The 21,234-nt window shown below is 38.7% G+C and overlaps 2 protein-coding genes across 3 annotated transcripts in view; both read right to left on the minus strand.

The window, feature by feature from the left end:
- Positions 1 to 21,234, minus strand: part of RSF1 (remodeling and spacing factor 1) — a 160,925-nt gene that overhangs the window by 60,238 nt on the left and 79,453 nt on the right. For both annotated transcript variants that reach the window (XM_008960238.4, XM_003808137.5), the window contains exons 4-5: positions 20,575 to 20,780; positions 5,098 to 5,252 (exon numbers count right to left, since the gene is read on the minus strand). In XM_008960238.4, coding sequence (XP_008958486.1) covers positions 5,098 to 5,252; positions 20,575 to 20,780 — 361 coding nt within the window. The remainder of the gene's footprint in view (positions 1 to 5,097; positions 5,253 to 20,574; positions 20,781 to 21,234) is intronic.
- Positions 12,627 to 17,320, minus strand: LOC134731254 (ferritin heavy chain-like). Its single transcript, XM_063608682.1, has 2 exons — positions 15,902 to 17,320; positions 12,627 to 15,125 (listed from the first exon to the last, which is right to left on the minus strand). Exon 2 carries the CDS (start codon positions 14,582 to 14,584, stop codon positions 14,033 to 14,035), a length of 552 nt encoding a protein of 183 aa, XP_063464752.1. The 5' UTR covers positions 14,585 to 15,125; positions 15,902 to 17,320; the 3' UTR covers positions 12,627 to 14,032.

Genomic DNA, 21,234 nt, shown 5'->3' on the forward strand with positions numbered 1-21,234 from the left:
GCACGATACCTTCCAGGTAGTATTATCACCTAAATTAAGACAATGGATCTTAAACTCCCATAAAAGGGTATAAATGACACCAAACACTTACTTGGAAATCTACCACAGTCTGAGAATAACAACTCAAAAAGTATTTGAGCGTTTCAAGCCTGATGCCACGACTAGCCCTAATATAAGTGGGATACAAATAGTATAAATAAAGTTTCAGATGTTCCTTGAAGTATAATCAGACTTTCATGGGAGTTGGGGAGACAACATCTGAGGGAGAGGAACAGCATGCAGACACAGAAGGGAATGCCCAAGACATATGGAGAAAACAAAAGCATCTAGATGATCTGGAACCAGTACTCATGTAAGAAAAAGCAGGAGCTATTGCTAGAAAGAGAGACCAGACTGAGATTCTGAATGTTAGTCTAGCAAATTTAGACTTTCAGAAGGCAATTCGAATTGTCTTTGAAACAAAGTCAACTTAATTATTTAGTTGGTGTCACCATTTTCTAGGCCACTTATTGCCATTTTCCATTTTTTTGCCCACTTTTACAGTTAATACGTTTCTCCTTAACACCTATACAAAAATAAAAACTTATCTTACTGAGTTAAGATACAAGGCATGGCAATTTAACTAATGACTAAAGAAAAATCTATTTTAGCTACAAGAATAAGAGTGGTTGTTATTCCCTCTCCAGTGCCTATTTATTTTTATTTCTTGCTGCCCAATTTGCAAATATCTAACCATGCTTAATTTTTAACTTTTGTCACATTTTGCTTCAACACTCTATGTTAGACACTCCCCAGGACTGTTTCCAGCTTTTGACATACTCCTTCCCACCTGGCCCTGATCCCCCAACACAGCCCAAGGGTAATGTTTGTTTACATCCGAAAGGAATAAAAATGACAGAACAGAATCATATTTATTTGGTCTTGCCATGGAATAGACTACAAGAACTACATCTGAGAGGACAAGGGTGAGAGACAGGGTTTTTGGGGGCTGAAATTATATGTAAGTGCAGCATTAAAAGGGCACAGGGACTCTGGAGACAGATTGCCTAGTTTTGAATATTAGGTCTGCCATTAACAAGCTATGTGACCTTGGGAAAATTACCGAAATCACTCTTTATCTAATTTCCCTCATCTGAAAAAAGGGAAGTAATAATATTACACTACTAAACAGGGTTTGTTGTGAAAATGATCTGACAATATAGGCAAAAGCATTTAGAACAGTATTGGCACATGGTAAATGGTTTATGTGTTACTGTTTTATCTACTATAGTGTAAGCTTTACAAAAGCAAGGATTTTAGTCCTTCTTTATTAAACTATATGCCTAAAATCAGGCTTAGCACAGAGAAGGTGCACAGTAAGTATTCATTGAATGAATGAATGAATGAATGAATAAGAAACATTTTGTTGTTAGAGAAAGAGAAGCAGAAAAGCAAAAGAGAAGGTAGGCTGTGCGCGGTTGCTCACATCTGTAATCCCAGAACTTCGGAGGGCTGAGGCAAGAGGATTGCTTGAAGTCAGGAGTTCGAGACCAGCCTGGGCAACAAAGTGAGACCATGTCTTTACAAAATTAAAAATTAAAAAACATTAGCCAGGCATGGTGGCGCACACCTGTAGTCCCAGCCACTCAGGAGGCTGAGGCAGGAGGATCACTTGAGCCCAGGAGTTCCAGATTGCAGCATACTATGATTGCACTACTGCACTCCAGCCCGGGTGACAGAGTGAGACTGTCTCTAAAATAAAAATAGAAGACAGAAAAACAAAGAGAATGAAATGTACTGCTCCTCCTCTTCTACTTTTTCAAGGATGCCATCCCTCACAGACCATTTTCTCTTAGTTGTGTTGAGAGTTATAACATCAGCATTCATTGAGAAATGTTTTCAGAAACAGGTGTATAACGGCCTTTGGTGTATTTGTTTCAGAAGTTAGGAGATGACCTTATTACTCAAAATATGGTCCTCTAACCAGCAGTATCAGCATTACATAGGTCCTTGTTAAAATAGCCAATCAGCAGACAGCCAAGACCCACTCCACCAGATTCTGTACTTTAAAAAACTCCCGAAGTGAACACCCAGCATATTAAAGTTTGAGAAGTACTACTCTAGACCACTTTAAGAGCATAGGGTATAGAAGGATCAGGCTTCAAATCTAGACTCTGACACTTAATTATGTATATGACCTGAGGCAACATTATAAATGTTCCAATTTCCTCATCTGTAAAATTAAAATAATAATAGTAGTTACCTCAAAGAGTTGCTATGAGGATTAAATGAAAATCCATATGCAGCATTTGGTAGACTGCAAAGAAAACAGGATGTGCCCAATAAATGTTAGCTGTTGTTATTGTTGAAATCCCCCATTATCTACTATAAGGCCCCACAAAGAAATTTCAGCATTAACTATTAGGAATAGCTTACCTAGAAAAAGTTTGTTCTGTTTTTCTTTCTACTTTAAACTACACAGTTAGTCTCCCTTCAAGATCAGTGTCAATTTTGAGGTCTTGTATTAGAAATAATTGCCTCTTAAATTTCTATTATTCTGACCTTGGTTTCCAATTCACATTTTCTCTGGCTTTGATTTTAATTGTGTATGGGAATAAGAAAATATGTGAATGAAAGACCAAAATGAACAAGTAATATTAAGTTTAAACCTAGAACTAATCCTTGGAAAATACTACTAAAAAAGAATAGAAATTCAACAGGAGGCTCAGACTACTTTTAAATTATTATGCGTGGCTGGGCACAGTGACTCATTCCTATAATCCCAGCACTTTGGGAAGTCAAGGCAGGAGGGTCGCCTGAGGCCAAGTCAAGACCAGCCTGGGCAACAGAGCAAGATCCCATCTCTACAAAAAATAAAAAATGAAAACTAGCTGGGCCTGATGGCACATGCCTGTAGTCTTAGCTACTCAGGAGAGGCTGAAGGGCTGGGATCACTTGAGCCTAAGAGTTCTAAGCTGCAGTGAGCAATGACTGCACCACTGTACTTCAGCCTGGGCGACAGAGAGAGATCCTGTCTCAAAGGGGAAAAAAAAGGCTTTCCCAAAGTAGTCTATAAGTTTAATTTTAACATATGAAAAATAATTTTTCAAAGCAGAAATTGGGCTTAGAAATAAAACCACCACAGACATTTGAAATAAAACCACATAAGCAATGAAGGACGGTAATCAACATTTCGGCTAAAAGCAATGCTTAATATATAGGAACATTATTATATACTACACGGAAAGGCATAATTCCTTGTTTACAAGCAATGCTTGCAGATATGGAATGCTTTCTATAAATGGTTTCCTGAGAGCAGCAAATAAAGGAATAACATTATTTTTAGGTTCTAATCAAAACTAGCAGAAGCAAACTAAAAGCAAAGAAAACATAATAAGGAAAGCAAATTCCTTCCCTTGTCATTAAAAGGTTATCAATAACAAATATTAACTAAAAAGATGTTGGTCAAAATTTCAGTTGGTTTCTTTCCTTTTGAAGAGCTCAGGACTTGGCTCTGTCTTCCTAGAATGGTTAGAATTTGATCTGCCTAGTTAAGCAAATTAGAAAACTCAATCAGAAATCAGGTTTAACAATTACAATTATCATAGACTTAAGAGTTTTCAAAGCATAACAAAAAAATAAACAACCCAAAGAAAAAATGGACAAAAAACTTGAATAAACATTTTTCCAAAGAAGATATACAAATGGCCAATAAACACTTGAAAAGATAGATGCTTAACATCACTTGTCATTAGGAACTAATAATTACAATGAGATGCTGTTATAAAAAAACAAACAGAAACAAGTGTTGGTGAGGATGGGAAGCAACTAGAGTCCTTGGGCACTACTGGAAGGAATGTAAAATGATGCAACTGCTGTGGAAAACAGTATGTGCTTCCTCAAAAAATTAAACACAGAATTACCATATATGATCCAGCAATTCCACTTCTGGATTAAAAGAAGGGAAAGCAGGGACTCAAGAGATATCTGTACACCCAGTTCATGGCAGCATTATTCACAATGTCCAAAAGGTGGAAGAAATTCAAGTGCCCACTGATGGATGAATTGATAAACAAAATGTGGTATATACATACAATGGACAATTATTCAATAACTTATTATTATTAAAAGGAAGAAAATTCTGACATACACTACAACAGTGGTTCCCAACCTTTTGGCACCAGGAAAGTTTCGTGGAGGACAATTTTTCTATAGGAGGTGGGCTGGGGGGATGGTTTTGGGATGAAACTGTTCCACCTCAGATCATCAAGCAGTAGATTCTCATGAGGAGTGTGCAACCTAGATCCCTTGCATAAGTGGTTCACAATAAGGTTTGTGCTCCCATGAGAATTTAATGCCGCCACTGATCTGACAGGAGGTGGAGCTTGGGCGGTAATGCTCACTAGAGTGGTAATGCTCACTCGTCCCTGCTCACCTCCTGCTGTGCAATCTGGTTCCTAACAGGTTACAGACCGGTACTAGTCCTTGGCCTGGGGGTTGGGGACCCCTGTAACATGGATGAACTTTGAAGACACTATGCTATGTGAAATAAGCCTGTCACAAAAGTGCAAGCATTATGATTCCTCGGATATGAATGATCAAATTCATAAGAGACAGATAGCAGAATGAGAGATGCCAGGGGCTGAGGGGAAGGAAAAATGCAGAGTTTAGTGTTTAAAACATACAGAGCTTTAACTGAGAAAGATCAAAAAAGTTCTGGAGATGGATGGTGGTGATGGGTGCATCACAACAATATGAATGTACTTAATGCCACAGAACTGTATGGTTAAAAATGGTTAAAATGGTAAATTTTATGTTATATTTTGCCACAATAAAAAAGTTCATTAAATGTCTTCACATTCCTTAGTAAAAAATATTATGTTTTGATGATCTGAACATTTTTTACTAAGATATTTTTAAATGTTCTACATAAAAGAGCAACATATTTAATATTTTTGGCCTCATTTTCTTTAAATTAAGGAAAAATCAACCTCCTTTTATAAGAAGGCTCCCAATTCAAATTGAGATAGAAATTCAGAATTATATAGTTGGGAAGAGGAGTGGAAGAATATGGAAGAGATTACAAAACAAAGCAAAACAAAACACACAAAAAAAAACCTTGTTTAGGTGTTTCTTCCTCTTTTTTAGTCTCCTCATCCTCTAAGCTGGGACTTTCCCGAGAAGAGTTGTCTTGTTGGCTAGAGTTTTTCAATAGTACAGGATCAATTTGTGCTTTCAGGAGTGCAAGAGTCTCAGCCAACTCGTTTCGATTTCTAAACAAGGAAAAAAATAAGACAGCATAAAAACCTTTTTCCTGTTCTAGAGAACTTTCTGAATAATACCGATAGAAATTAAAATTAAAAAAGAAAAATACATTAAGAACATCAAAAACACTGGTACAGCTAGCCCTAATTAACCCTGAATTTTAAAAGCACTAAGAAAAACACATTAAAATATACTGTTCTTCAGAGAAGAATATTAGATTTTCCTCTCCACTGATTGGAATGACAATGAATATCTCTTTGGTTGAAAAGAAAAGTAGGAACAAAATTACACAAAAATCAACGTTTGATAACTTTAAAAATATTATGTAATCTCTAAGGAGATGAAATCAATGTAAAACTTGATTGCAAAAGTATTTTTTTGTTTTGTTCTTGAATCATTTGGAAATAATTCTTTTCTACCTTCAGAGATAACAGCATTTGACACTGCTACAAAATTAAGATCCAGAACTTTCTGATTACAGCAAAACATCAGTTCCAATAACACAATTTAAAAACATAAAAAATTTTGGTAGCTGATTTTATTTTGTTAATAATGGTTTATAACTGATTCCACAATACCAGAAAATTCCAAATAAATAAGAGTCTAACCTATAAATTCTACTTAAAAAAAAAAAAAAAAGAGACATGGTCTCACTTTGTCATCCAGGCTGGAATGCAGTGACCTGATCACGGCTCACGGTAACCTCAAATTCCCAGGCTCAAGACCCTCCTACCTCAGCCTCCCAAGTAGCTAGGACTACAGTTGTATATCCCTGTATCTGGCAAATAAAATCCTATATTTTTACTAGCAAAAACAAAGGTGTGGTATGGTTAATTTAAATGCCACTTACAACTGAGAAAACTCACTTGGATATTTTTCTTGCTCAGACAAGCAAGAAATGCTGTCAGACAGTGCATAATGCTGAAGATAAAAAGCAGACCCTGGACTAAGAGTTGGGAAACTGAGTTCTAGATATACCACTAGATTATTAATTAGCACCAAGATCCTCCCATCTGTGTTCTCAATGTGCGATGTAAATACCCCTGATTCAAAGTGAAAACTGTTAAGATGAAATGACTCGTTTTCTTATCTGTCATGTCACATATGGCTCCTACCCTCCTTTCCCTTTCCAATTCCATGCCAGCTAGATTCTACTGCTTTAGAGTAGGAACTCTGCATTCCAAAGAGCCCCTGGACAAGTTGTATATCCTCATTAGGCCTCAGCTTTCTTATTTATAAAATAAAAGAACGGATTCTCTTGAGTATTACTAAATTGGTCTTCTAAATAAAGCAGTAAAATTGCCACTGATAAAAATCAGAAATTAAAATGACAATCAATTATACATGAGAATAAAACATACATGTTCATACATATCATATGAGCATATATAATAACCAGTCTAGAATTTTAATTATCTAATATCAAAAGGTAAGACTAGATGTTTTCTCAAAGTCTTGTCTGGTCCTGCCTCCATTTTACAGGAAGGAAAATTAAGACTCAGAGACTTTATTTATTTTTGGCAAAGATCCAGTCCCCTAATTTCATTACAACCTGCTTCTAACTTAAGGATCTATGCTTTATTACTACTCATATTCCATTGAGAATTCCATATGTTAAAAAAAGGAAAAAGAGAATTCCATATGCAACAAATGGCTCGATCTATTTATTTCTGAAAGTCATGGTGGGAACTGAAGAGTATACTGAAGTTATGCACCATACCAATTTTAAAAAGCTTCAAAACGTAAGAGAGCTAATATTGCTAGGAAAATCTATTTCAATTACTTCCACTACTTTTTTTTTTTTTTTTTTTTTTGAGATGGAGTTTCACTCTTGTCACCCAGGCTGGAGTGCAATGGCAGGATCTTGGCTCACTGCAACCTCCTCCTCCTGGGTTCAAGCGATTTTCCTGCCTCAGACTCCCGAGTAGCTGGGATTACAGGCACCCGTCACCACGCCTGGCTAATTTCTTTTGTAATTTTAGTAGAGATGAGGTTTCACCATGTTGGTCAGGCTAGTCTCGAACTCCTGACCTCAAGTGATCTGCCTGCCTTGGCCTCCCAAACTGTTGGGATTACAAGCGTGAGCCACTGCACCCAGCCTACTTCCACTACTTTAAGCAAAAGGGGAATTTAGCATGAAAATTTATTAAAGAACAACTCCCTAAAAGGCTTTTAATCTGTTCAATGTGTTTAAACACAAGCCTAAGGTAGTCGTTATTATATGAAAACAGAACTACCCATCTTTGGGTTTTTCCTATTTTTGAACAATTTAAAAAATCCTAAATTTGAGTTAGTCAGAGGAAATTTTTATGAATTCCCTCAAATCACATCCAAATTTCTTAACACTATCTACAGAATATTTTAGACTATGGACCCTAACAACAATCCAGTTGTTTTGCTACCCCTCCCTCACTTGTTCTCTGTTCTCCAAACCATTTCTTCTTTCAGGCATGTTAAATCAGATATATCCCTCCAAAATACCAGGCTTTCTTAGGATATCGGGTGACTGACTGCACTTCTGCTCTCTTAGCCTGGAATGTGTTCCCCATGGCTAATTCCAATTACTCTCTCAAAGACAAGTATAGAATGAATAAACAAAATCTAGTATATCTACATATGGAAATACTACTCAGCCATAAAAAGGAATAAAGTTCTGATTTATATTACATGGATAAACTTTGTAAAGATTATTCTACTTAAAAGTGGCCACACATGGCTGGGCGTGGTGGCTCACACCTGTAATCCCAGCACTTTGGAGGGCGAGGCAGGCGGATCACCTGAGGTCGGGAGATGGAGACCAGCCTGACCAACATGGAGAAACAGGAAAGGAAAGGAAAGGAAAGGAAAGGGGAAAGGAAAGGGGAAAGCAAAGAGGAAAGGGAAGAGGAAAGGGAAGCGGAAAAGGAAGAGGAAAGGGAAGGGAAGGAAAAAGGGAAGGGAAGGGAGAAGGGAGACGGGAGAAGGAAAGGAAAGGGAAAGAAAGAAAAGAGGCCACACACAGAAAGTCACTTATTATATAATTCTATGTATACAAAATGTTGAGAATAGGCAAATTATAGACACAGAAAGATTGGTGGTTGTTAAGGGCTAGGAAAAGGGAGAATGAAGAATAACTGCTAATGGGTACAGGGTTTTCTTTTTAGGGTGAGAAAAATATCCCGGTGTTAGATAGTGGTACCAGATGCGTAACTTGTAAAAAAAAACTGCTCAATTATATATATTTTACAAAAAAGAGATGGTGGCTTGGACAAGAATGTAGCTATGAAGGAGAAGTGATCAAATTCTAGATACAATCATGCATGAAGAGCTGATGGGATTTGCTGTTAGGGTAGATGTGGAGTGAGAGAAAAAGCAGTTACGGATGTGCTCCAAGGTTTTGGGCCTTGGGGTTTACACTTGGTATAAAAGCACTCTCTGTAGTCCCACTCTGTTCCTGAAGAAGCACCTGATGGAATCTGGTATAAGGTCTCTATTTGCTAAATTTCTCTCATCATTAATAACCAAACACTAACACTTGGTTATTATATTTACATCTCTGCTTATCTTTTTCATTCCTAAAGAAATTCTATTGACACATTCCATAGGGTTGAGCCAATGAAAGGATGTAGCTGCTATTAACAGAGATGGGACGTTCAGATTAGGGCAGAAAGGTTCAAAGTTTAGTTTTGGGCAGACTGGTTACTGACTTTGACTTAACCAGATTCTAAACTGTTATATTTTCCTATATGTATCTTAAGTTAATCTAGACTTCATTGAAATGGAACACGTCATCCTAACCATTATTATTGTGAAATATGATTTCTCCCAGCCTAGGAGTTGTTCAGAGTTTGAATTAGTGGTAGGTGCTAAACATTTCAGAAGCAATGAAGAAAAAAAAAAAATAACAAAAATAAACAGACGCCCCTGAACCCCAACCCCACACACACACAAAAAAGTCAAGTATAGGCATTATCTTCTGCCAAGTATGAGCCAAGTATCTGGTTCTTCCACAGCACCCTTGATAATCTCCATCACAGACTTTGTGACTCTGTGTTATGTAATATCTCCCTGTACCTTTCTCCCATAACAAAAACTCCTTAACAAATGGGACCAGGTCTTCACATCTACAGAGCATAAAACAGTATAAATATAACAAGCCTTTTGTAAATATTTTAAATATATGATTCCAGAGTTGAGAAACAATATTCCAACTTTTTGGTATAAATGCCAAATTATTCAGTAGGCAAAAAAAAAAAAAAAATTGTGGAGGCCAAGAAAACTGAAGAGGCATTAATTAGTAATATCAATAGCAGTACTATTAATCTAAGATGTTAACATTAGTGAATGAGCACTATGTTCCAAGCATTAATTATTCCAAGAGTTTTATATTAATTAGTTCATATAATTCCAATATAACCCAATTAAGTAGGTATTAAATTATTCCCATTTTATGACTGAGGAAACTGAGGACACATAGAGAGGTATGGTAATTTGCCTAAGGTAAGTTAGTACAATTTAGCAAGACTGAATTTTGAAGTCTGACTTTAGAGCCCTTCTTAATCACTGTGCTATATTAGCAGGTTTTATATATATATATATATATGGTTTAGAAATGCATTCATACAGTTTGTAATTATGGGTACATGAAAACTGTATATACTATTTCAAATTCAACTTTTTGAATGACTGTCAAACCATTATCAATTTTGAAAATATTTTTAATGAGGTATAATTCACATACTGTAAAATAAACATATTTTAAGCACTCAGTTCATCAGTTCTGACAAATGCATACATTGTGTAATCTACACCATAATCAACATAAGGAATATCACTATTCCCACAAAAATTCCCTTCTGTCCTTTCCTACTCAATTCCTTTTCCCCACCAAAGCAAGAAGAAATCACAGTTTTTATTATGATAACCATAGATGATACAGTTTGGCTGTGTCTCCACCCAAATCTCATCTTGAATTGTAACTGCCACAATTCCCACGTGTTGTGGGAGGAACCCAGTGGGAGGTGATTGAATTATGGGGTGTGTCTTTCCTGTTCTGTTCTCGTGACAGTGAATGAGTCTCACGAGATCTGATGGTTTTGAAAACAGGAGTTTCCTGCACAAGCTTTCTTTTCCTGCCGCCATTGATGTAAGACATGATTTGCTCCTCCTTGCCTTCTGCCATGATTTTGATGCCTCCCCAGCCATGTGGAACTGTGAGTCCAATTAACCTCTTTCTTTTGTAAATTGCCCAGTCTTGTCTTTATCAGCAGCATGAAAACAGACTAATATAGTAAATTGGTACCAGGAGTGGGGCGTTGCTGAAAAGGTACCTGAAAATGTGGAAGTAGCTTAAAAAATGGGTAAAAGGCAGAGGTTGGAAGAGTTTGGAGGGCTCAGAAGATATGAAAATGTGGGAAAGTCTGGAACTTCCTAGAGACTTGTTGAATGGTTTTGACAAAAATGCTGACAGCAATATGAACAATAAGGTCCAGGCTGAGGTAGTCTCAGAATGAGATGAGGAACTTGTTCCCCAACAGGAGTAAGGGTGAGTTTTGTTATGTTTTAGCAGAGACTGGTGGCCTTTTCCCCTGCCCTAGAGATTTGTGGAACTTTGAACATGAAGGAGATGATTTAGGGTATGTGGAGGAAGAAATTTCTAAGCAGCAAAGCATTCAAGAGGTGACCTGAGTGCTGTTAAAGTCATTCAGTTTTATAAGGGAAGCAGAGCATAAAAGTTTGGAAAATTTGCAGCCTTGCAATGTGACAGAAAAGAAAATCTCATTTTCTGAGGAGAAATTCAAGCTGGCTTCAGAAATTTGCATAAGAAACAAGAAGCCAAATGTTATCCCTGAGACAATGGGGAAAATGTCTCCAGGCATGTCAGAGGTCTTCACGGCAGCCCCTCCTATCACAGGCCTGGAGGCCTAGGAGGAAAACATGGTTTCATGGATCAGGCCCAGGGTCCACATGCTGTGTGCAGCCTAGGGACTTGGTGCCCTGCATCTCAGCCACTCGAGTCATGGCTGAAAGCTGCCAATGCAGAGCTCAGGCTGTGGCTTCAGAGGGTGCAAGTCCCAAGCTTTGGCAGCGTCCATGTGGTGCTGAACCTGTGAATGCACAGAAGAACTGGAGTTTGGGAACCTCTGCCTAGATTTCAGAAGATGTATGGAAACACCTGGATGCCCAGGCAGAAGTTTCCTGCAGGGGTTGGGGGCCCTCATGGAGAACCTCTGCTAGGGCAGTGTGGAAGGGAAATGTGGGATCAGAGCCACACAGAGTCCCTACTGGGGCACCACCTAGTGGAGCTGTGAGAAGAGGACCACTGTCCTCTAGACCCCAGAATGGTAGATCCACTGATAGCTTGCACCGTGTGCTTGGAAAAGCCGCAGATACTCAAGGCCAGCCCATGAAAACAGCCAGGAGGGAGGCTGTACAGGGGCGCAGCTGCCCAAGACCATGGGAACCCACCACTTGCATCAGCATGACCCAGATGTGAGACAGTCAAAAGAGATGATTTTGGGGCTTTAAGATATGACTGCCCTGCTGGATTTCAGACTTGCATGGGGCCTACAGCCCCTTTGTTTTGGCCAACTTATCTCATTTGGAATGGCTGTGTTTACCCAATGCCTGTACCCCCATTGTATCTAGGAAGCAATTAACTTGCTTTTGATTTTACAGTCTCACAGGAAGAAGGGACTTGCCTTGTCTCAGATGAGATGTTGGACTGTGGACTTTTGAGTTAATGCTGAAATGAGTCAATACTTTGGGGGACTGTTGGGAAGGCATGATTGGTTTTGAACTATGAGGACATGAGATTTAGGAGGGGCCGGGGCAGAAAAATATGGTTTGGCTCTGTCCCCACCCAACTCTCATCTTAAATTGTAACTGCCACAATTCCCACCTGCTGTGGGAGGAATCCGGTGGAAGGTGATTGAATTAAGGGTGCAGGTTCATTTCCTGTGAGTGAATGAGTCTCACGAGATCTGATGGTTTTAAAAACAGGAGTTCCCTGCACAAGCTCCTTCTTTGCCTGCCGCCATCAATGAAAGGCATGACTTGCTCCTTCTTGCCTTCTGCCATAATTCTGAGGCCTGCCCAGCCACATGGAACTGTAAGTCCAATTAAACCTCTTTCTTTTGCAAATTGCCCAGTCTTGGGTATGTCTTTATCAGCAGCATGAAAACGGACTAATACAACAGATTTTTAATTTTATTAATTCTAGAACTTATCACAAATGGAATCAAACAGTATGTGCTTCTTTCACATACAAGGAATTTTGAGACAAATCCATATAGTTTCATAGGTCATCCCTTTTTATTGCTTAGTAATAATTCATTGTATGAGTAATGTTAAGAATAAAGATGCTAAGAACATTCTTATACAAGGCTTTTTGTAAACATGTTTTCATTTCTCTAATATAAATACCCAGAAATGAAATTTATAGTTATGGGATAATAGTTTGTTAACATTTGAAGAAACTGCAAAACTTTCCCAAAGTGGTTGTATCATTTTACATATACAAGAAGGTGTTTCAGTTGGTTCATATCCTTGTTAACATTTGGTGCTGTAAGCCATTTTCGTTTTACTAATTCTAATGGAAGTAAGGTAATACCTCATTGTGGTTTTAATTGGAAATTCTACAATGAATAATGATGCTAAGCACTTTTTCATATGAATACTGGCTATATATATATATTCTTTATGAAGTAACTGCTTAACAGTCTGCATATAACTTTATCTTCCTTAGTATACTTGGTATAAAAGTACTTTCTGTAGTCCCACTAAGATGTTGAAGAAGCTGGTGATGGAATCTGGTCTATGGTCTTTATTTGCTAAAATTCTCTAATCATTAATAACCAAACACTACCACCTTGTTATGTTTACATCTTTGATTTTTTTTTTTTTTTTTTTGAGACACAGGGTCTCACTCTGTTGCCCAGACTAGAGTGCAGTGGTACAATCACAGTTCACTGCAGCCTCAAGCTCCTGTGCTCAAGCAATCCTCCCACCTCAGCCTCTCAAGTCACTGAGACTACAGGCAAGTGCCACCACACCTTGCTGATTTTTGTATTTTTTGTAGAGACAGGGTTTCATCATGTTGCCTAGGCAGGTCTCCAACTGCTGGGTTCAAGCAAACTGCTCACCTGGGCCTCCCAAAGTGCTGAGGTTATAGGTGTGAGCCATCATGCTGAGCCCATCTTTTTCATTCCTAAACAAATTCTATTAACATACCCCATGGAGTGAATAAAATCACTTATTACATCATATTTGATTAGATGTAAAAAATTTTTTTCTGTACTTTTATCTTCTTTCATTGAGGCCTAAAGATGAAATAATGCTTTTGTGGCAATTCTGTTTTAAACATTAACTGGAATAAGTAGGACGCTGGCTGGAGCTTAAACATTTTTGCTATTGAAACCTGTTATAATACTTGATTGAGCCATATGAAATCACCATTTTTATAGGTCAAAATGTTCAAATGTTAACAATTTCATATGGTTTAATGAAACTTTACTTCTATTGTTTTGTAAATCACATACTAAATCTTGTTTCAACTTAAAGTATAATTCTTTATATATAAGTTAATTGCTTCCTATCTATTCATCTAATATATATATTTATATTATTATTATTACTTTTTTGGGGGGGGGGTACCAAATTTCTTCATCTGAAGGAATGGTACAAATCAACGAACTTAGGTGGATGTTTTGGTACAACTTATAGAAAAGGTAAAGGAAACCCCAACATGCATGCACTGCCTTGGTGACCAGGGAAGTCACCCCACGGCTATGGGGAAATTAGCCGAGGCTTAGCTTTCATTATCACTGTCTCCCAGGGTGTGCTTGTCAAAGAGATATTCTGCCAAGCCAGATTCGAGTGCTCCCATCTTGTGCAAGTTGGTCACATGGTCATCCAATTCTTTGATGGCTTTCACCTGCTCATTCAGGTAATGTGTCTCAATGAAGTCACACAAATGGGGGTCATTTTTGTCAGTGGCCAATTTGTGCAGTTCCAGTAGTGACTGATTCACATTTTTTTCCAAATGTAATGCACACTCCATCGCATTCAGCCCGCTCTCCCAGTCATCACAGTCTGGTTTTTTGATATCCTGAAGGAAGATTCGGCCACCTCGTTGGTTCTGCAGCTTCATCAGTTTCTCAGCATGCTCCCTCTCCTCATGAGATCGGTGAAGAAAGTATTTGGCAAAGTTCTTCAAAGCCACATCATCACGGTCAAAGTAGTAAGACATGGACAGGTAAACGTAGGAGGCACAGAGCTCTAGGTTGATCTGGCGGTTGATGGCAGCCTCTGAGTCCTGGTGGTAGTTCTGGCGCACCTGCGAGGTGGACGTGGTCCTCATGGCGGCGACTAAGGAGAGGTGGCGGTGGTGGCAGTGGCTGCGTGGCACTGGGGCGGCGGCGGGGGCCTTGGGGTGGTCTGAGGGTGCCGTGAAGAGGTGAGGGAGGGCTGGCTATGGGCGGCCGGCTGGGGTGGGGGACGAGCGCCGAGTTCCGTCCAAGCACTGTTGAAGCAGGAAACCCCGACGACTCTCGGCAAAGAACGTCTCTATATTTATGTTATTAATTTTGCAACTAGCAGAAATGGAAGTTGCTACGTAACAGTACAAGTTTTAAGACTGTGGTGATGTTATGGTATGAAATTTTCAGTAGATCAACTATGTAAAATTATCCCTTTTTGGTGGATTCTCATTTTTTAAAAATTCCATTTGATTTTTAATTTGCAAAGTTCAGTTATATTTCTAAATTTATCAATCATTAAGAAGGCTGACTTATTAGCTTTAGAAAACGGAACCCTAAAGACTAGATAACTTTTGTTATATAATCCTCTTTTAAGAATTAGGTAGAGGCCGGGCGCGGTGGCTCACGCCTGTAATCCCAGCACTTTGGGAGGCCGAGGCGGGCAGATCATGAGGTCAGGAGATCGAGACCATCCTGGCTAACACGGTGAAACCCCGTCTCTACTAAAAATACAAAAAAAATTAGCCGGGCGTGGTAGCTGGCGCCTGTAGTCCCAGCTACTCGGGAGGCTGAGGCAGGAGAATGGCGTGAACCCGGGAGGCGGAGCTTGCAGTGAGCCGAGATCGCGCCACTGCACTCCAGCCTGGGCGACAGAGCGAGACTCCGTCTCAAAAAAAAAAAAAAAAAAGAATTAGGTAGAAACACGTTTCCAACACCAGCCGATCACCAAGAAAATAATACTGTTACTTTAAAGAAATTGTTTTAAGAAAAAACAAGAAGCTTTTAATTTACTAGTAAAAAATAATACTTACTAGCTAAGAAAAGCACCTAAATGCAACCTATTAAATGAAAAAGTCAAAGTCAAAATCTCATTTGCTTTACTTGTTCTTCCCTTATCACTTGATTTTCTTTTTTCTTCTTTTTTGAGATGGAGGCCGCTCTGTTGTCGCCAGGCTGGAGTGCAGTGGCGCAATCTTGGCTCACTGCAACCTCTGCCTACTGGGTTCAAGTGATTCCCCTGCCTCAGCCTTCCGAGTAGCTGGGACTACAGGCACACGCCACAATGCCAGCTAATTTTTGTATTTTTAGTAGAGACGGAGTTTCACCATGTTGGCCAGGATGGTCTCGATATCTTGACCTCATGATCCGCCCGCCTTGGCCTCCCAAAGTGCTGGGATTACAGGTGTGAGCCACTGCACCCGGCCATCACTTGATTTTCTAAAGAAATCTCTTGCTAAAAAGATTACTGCCTCTTACAAAACTCCACTTCACATAAACTTGCACGTTTAATTGAAAAATGTGTGACAACATCTATCAGTCTTAAGACAATCACTCCCCTGCAATGTAAAAGGAAAAACAAACGTTCTTGCTCCTGTCAAATTCAGTTCTGCTTCCCCATAATTTGAATCCAGTGATCCTGGCTCAGCCTTTGAGATATTCTTCTACAAATCAATCCTTTAAATGTTTGAAGACATTTATGTCTGAGTAAATTTCTGCTAGAAAAAGCATTTTCAGTATTCAATCATCTTCTTTGTGGTTGTTCCCATAATGGACTTTACTATATTAATGTTTCTTTCAGAGTCTGCCATTCAAACAGAAATACCATGCTCCAGGTATGATCTCATCCAAGTCAAATGAGATGATGCCCCACATTATTTTAGGCACTAAATATATATTAGTGACAACTAAGATCTTATCTTTATGAGGAGGCAAAAATTATTACAATGTTTTCTACATTCAACCTCTGCAACAATGAGAGACCTATGTGGACAAGACAGTTTACTATATTTGTCAGTAAGAGTTCCACTGTGTTGGGTTAAAGCTAATTGGAATGTCATGTCATAGAACATCTCATTTATAATATGCATAAACACACCCAACTGAAAATTTGACATAAATTACCATCCTTCCCCAGAAAATACGCATATAATATTCACCTAAAATCTATTCTTTACAAGCTGAGGCCTTTCACAGGTGCCTGCAGCCCCTCTTAGAGATCTTAGAGCCATACTATTCACTATTACATCACCAATTGTTTAGCATAGTACCTATTACACAAGGATGTATGTAATAGAATTTATAAATTTAATGAAATAAAGGAATGTTAGTATGACAATCAGCTGTTTAAAAATTGAATTTCATTACACAAAATCAGAGAGTCAATAAACCAAATGATTTCTGAATGCTCCCAAATATTTCTGTGTTATTTGGGCAATGTTCCCTGGCTCATTGTAAATAGAAACATATGTATTCACAGATGTCATCAAAATGGCTAAAAATAACCTGGCACCATTTTCTAAAGAAATTTGTGGTTGTGAAAATGAGAAAACTATGGGATGGGTATGGTGGTTCACACCTGTAATCCCAGCACTTTGGGAGGCCACAGCAAGTGAATAGCTTGTGCTCGGGAGTTCAAGACCAGCATGGTCAACATGGCAAAACTCCGTCTCTACTAAAAGTACAAAAATTATCCAGGTGTGGTGGTTCACACCTGTAATCCCAGCTACTCAGGAGGCTGAGGCAGAAGAACGGCTTGAACCCGGGAGGCAGAATTTGCAGGGAGCTGAGATCGCACCACTGCACTCCACACTGCAGCCTGGGCAACAAAGCGAGATCCTGTCTCAAAAAAAAGAAAACCAAAAAAAAAAAAAGGAAAACTGCGTGCAGGCATTAATCTACACAAGCATTTCCTTCTGAACAATTGCCACATACACCATTTTGTTTATCAAAAACAAATTTTAACAAATGGAAAGAAGTTTTATGTGTTTTGGGGTGTGTGTGTGTGTGTGTGTGTGTGTGTGTGTGTGTGTTTAAAAAGAGCAGAAGCCCAAGGAATAAAACATGGAGAAATGGTCAAGCATGAGAAGAGGTGAAAGCAACACTAGGGGAATTTTCTGACCTTTCTGCTGATAAATATTTCTTTAGTGAATAAACTAAATTTCAGTCTTTGGAGTTAGAAAGGTTGTAAGAAAAGCGAATAGCTGGCCAGGCACGGTGGCTCATGCCTGTAATCCCAGCACTTTGGGAGGCCGAGGCAGGCAGATCACGAGGTCAGGAGATCAAGACCATCTTGGCTATCACAGTGAAACCCCATCTCTACTAAAACTACAAAAAATTAGCCAGGCATGGTGGCGGGCGCCTGTAGTCCCAGCTACTTGGGAGGCTGAGGCAGAAGAATGGCGTGAACCCGGAAGGCGGAGCTTGCAGTGAGCCAAGATCGCGCCACTGCACTCCCACCTGGGCGACAGAGTGAGACTCCGTCTCTAAAAACAAAAAACAAAAGAAAAGCGAATAGTTAAAAAGTTAAAAAGGTGGAAATAAAAAGAGAAAAGGTTTATTGAGCATGTATTACAGTGTCAGTACCATTTCTCATATATTCCTCACAACAACTTTTTGAGGAAGTATTATCACTTTCATTTTAAAGTACAGGAATGTAACTCTCAGAAAAATTAAGTACAGTTAGCCCCCCATATCCACAGATCAAAATATTTAGAAAAAAATAAACTAAAGTTAATACAATAAAAATACAAATTAAAACTACAGTATAACAATTCTATACCTAGCATTTACAATGCATTAATATTATAAGTATATGGGAGGACGTGCATAGGTTATACACAAATATTATGTAAAGGGCTTAAGCATTTACACATTTTGTTATCCATGAGGGTCTGGAACCAGTGCCCCATGGATACCGAGGGACAAAAGTAATGTGTCTACAGATGGTAAGTGGATGAACCCAGATTCAAACATAACTGTTAACTCTAAAATTTCACATCATGCATTAAGGTATAATCTATTTAAAACAGTATACATTAGACATTTTTTTTCTTTTTTTTGGAGACGGAGCCTCGCTGTGTTGCCTAGGCTGGAGTACAGTGGCGTGATCTTGGCTCACTGCAACCTCCACCTGCTGGTTCAAGCGATTCTCCAGCCACAGCCTCCCGAGTAGCTGGGATTACAGGTGTGTGCCACCAAACCCAGCTCATTTTTTTTTTTTTTTTTTTTTAGTAGAGATGGGGTTTCACCATGTTGGCCAGGATGGTCTTGATCTCCTGACCGCGTAATCTGCCCACCTCAGCCCCCAAAGTGCTGGGATTACAGGCGTGACCCACTGTGCCCAGCCTTCCAGTTCTTTTTATCTTGAACTCCTCTCATAAATTACACCTCTGCCTCCCGGGTTCAAGCAATTCTCCTGCCTCAGCCTCCCGAGTAGCTGGGAGTACAGGCATGCACCACCATGCCCGGCTAATTTTTTGTATTTTTAGTAGAGATGGGGTTTCACCATGCTAGCCAGGCTGGTCTCAAACTCCTGACCTCGTGATCCTCCCGCCTCGGCTTCCCAAAGTGCTGAGATTACAGGTGTGAACCACCGCACCCAGCCCATTAGACATTATTTTAAACAACTATGACTGATCAATAGTAATCATTATTTCACTGTCATATTTTCTTCATCTACAAAGAAGAAAAGAATGTTTTAAACAACTACGCCAAGTTAATATGGGAAATAACAGAAACAGTGGTATAATGTCATGAATAGATCATATTTAGTCTTTGTATTTGAAGGAGAAATGGTAAATAAATTTTAGTTTAGGACTACTTTGTTTACCTCCGTTTAGCAAATTAATTACAAGGAAAATAATGTAATGATACATGCTTATGAAACAATCTCCCATGAGATTAATCAGTACACATTTATTCTTAGGGAATGAAAATTGAGCTTTTCTATGGGTTATTTTTTCAAAGGATTAATAAATACTCACTAAGAGAAATCTGCTGAAATTCAAAATTGGGCAAAAAACAGATATGAGTTAATGTCAGGAAAGTTTTTCATAAGCTAGCGGTTAGATAGCTATGAGTTTTCCCTACTTTATAGGACCCCGATATCTTCCAAATTAATATAATTTGTGGAATATTTCTAAATAATAAAGTTACAGTGACAGAAAACTAAAGACACAAAGATTCTGTAATAATGGTTCTAGTATTACTCATAGGGTTTAGGTTATATTTCATGGTTATATATTAAACGTTTCTGTTCAAATATATTTGTCAACACAAATAAAAAATCAAGATTTTTAAAAAGAGAACTATGACAAAAAAGTGCAATGTGCCCAAGATTTCCTCAGAACTCCAATAAAGAAATGTATGCACAGCAAATAGAATATATACTGTGTCAAGATGAACTGAATAAATTAAAATAATTAGAACTAGTTAATGCTGAATAGAAAACTATAGCTAAAGGCTGGGCCTGGTGGCCCACGCCTGTAATCCCAGCACTTTGGGAGGCCGAGGCAGGTAGATCACCTGAGGTCAGGAGTTCAAGAGCAGCCTGACCAACATGGAGAAACCTCATCTCTATTAAAAATACAAAATTAGCTGGGCATGGTGGCACACGCCTGTAATCCCAGCTACTTGGGAGGCTGAGGCAGGAGAATTGCTTGAACCTGGGAGATGGAGGTTGCAGTGAGCCGAGATTGCGCCATTGCACTCCAGCCTGGGCAACAAGAGCGAAACTCCGTTTAAAAAAGAAAACTATAGCTAAATAAGAACCAAACAATGCTTTTCTTGTGCTTTTGTCTAACAATGTATTTTTCTGTCCATATTATTTATAATTATTCAGATTCTGGCTTCCTGATGTATAAGGTATGTGTATATAATATGGACTGAACTACTGAATATATTCATTTACTTGACGAATAAAAAACTAAGTGCATACTATGGGTATTACGCTGGATACTAGGTGAGGCCTTGACAACTCCCAAAACTCACACACAAAAAACCACTTCTGTCTGATAGATAACACCCTAGTTTTGAAACAAGATCAATGTACAAAACACACAAATAAGTGTAAAAAGGTTCCAATAAAAGATACCTGACAATGCATTTCCATGAAGAGCCATCTTGATCATCTTGTTCTTCTATGTACATTCTGACATTGTGATCTTGATCCAATTGGTACCAGTACATGAGGCCATCTTTGTCTCGACCAATTGGCTGGAGACGCATAGTATCGGCATCCTCCTCATTAATAATATTCTTGAATTTGAGATTGTCATCAAACTGACACTCACAGAGGTACTGAAAAATAGTCATAACATGACTTAAAATACCTCACAAATATTTCTCCATCACAGTAAATATGATACAACCGTAGAATTGATTCAGGGAAAGCAGTGGACAGAACACAAATACTGTATTCCTTCTTTCACTATCCTCTTCCCACTTTCATACAAACTGTTTAGAATAGCCAATATTTTAAGATAACATTTTATATTAATACCATACCAATTTATAGGTTTAACACAACCACTGACACACAAATCAAGTTTTATTTCAAAAGGAATGAGCCCGTTTGCACTAAAAACTCCCAAATCATCTCATGGTATAAGATTTTCTGTTTTAGGCCAGGCACAGTGGCTGACACCTGTAATCCCAGCACTTTGGGAGGCCGAGGCAGGAGGATCGCTTGAGTCCAGGAGTTAAAGGCTAGCCTGGGCAACATGGTGAAACCCTGTCTCTACAAAAAATACAA

This window comes from Pan paniscus, chromosome 9, assembly GCF_029289425.2.
Source record: "Pan paniscus chromosome 9, NHGRI_mPanPan1-v2.0_pri, whole genome shotgun sequence".
NCBI classification, from domain to species: Eukaryota; Metazoa; Chordata; class Mammalia; order Primates; family Hominidae; genus Pan; species Pan paniscus.

What these genes read in the sequence shown, in the direction of transcription:
- LOC134731254 (XM_063608682.1), bottom strand. Translation starts at nt 14,584, where the DNA reads ATGAGGACCACGTCCACCTCGCAGGTGCGCCAGAACTACCACCAGGAC.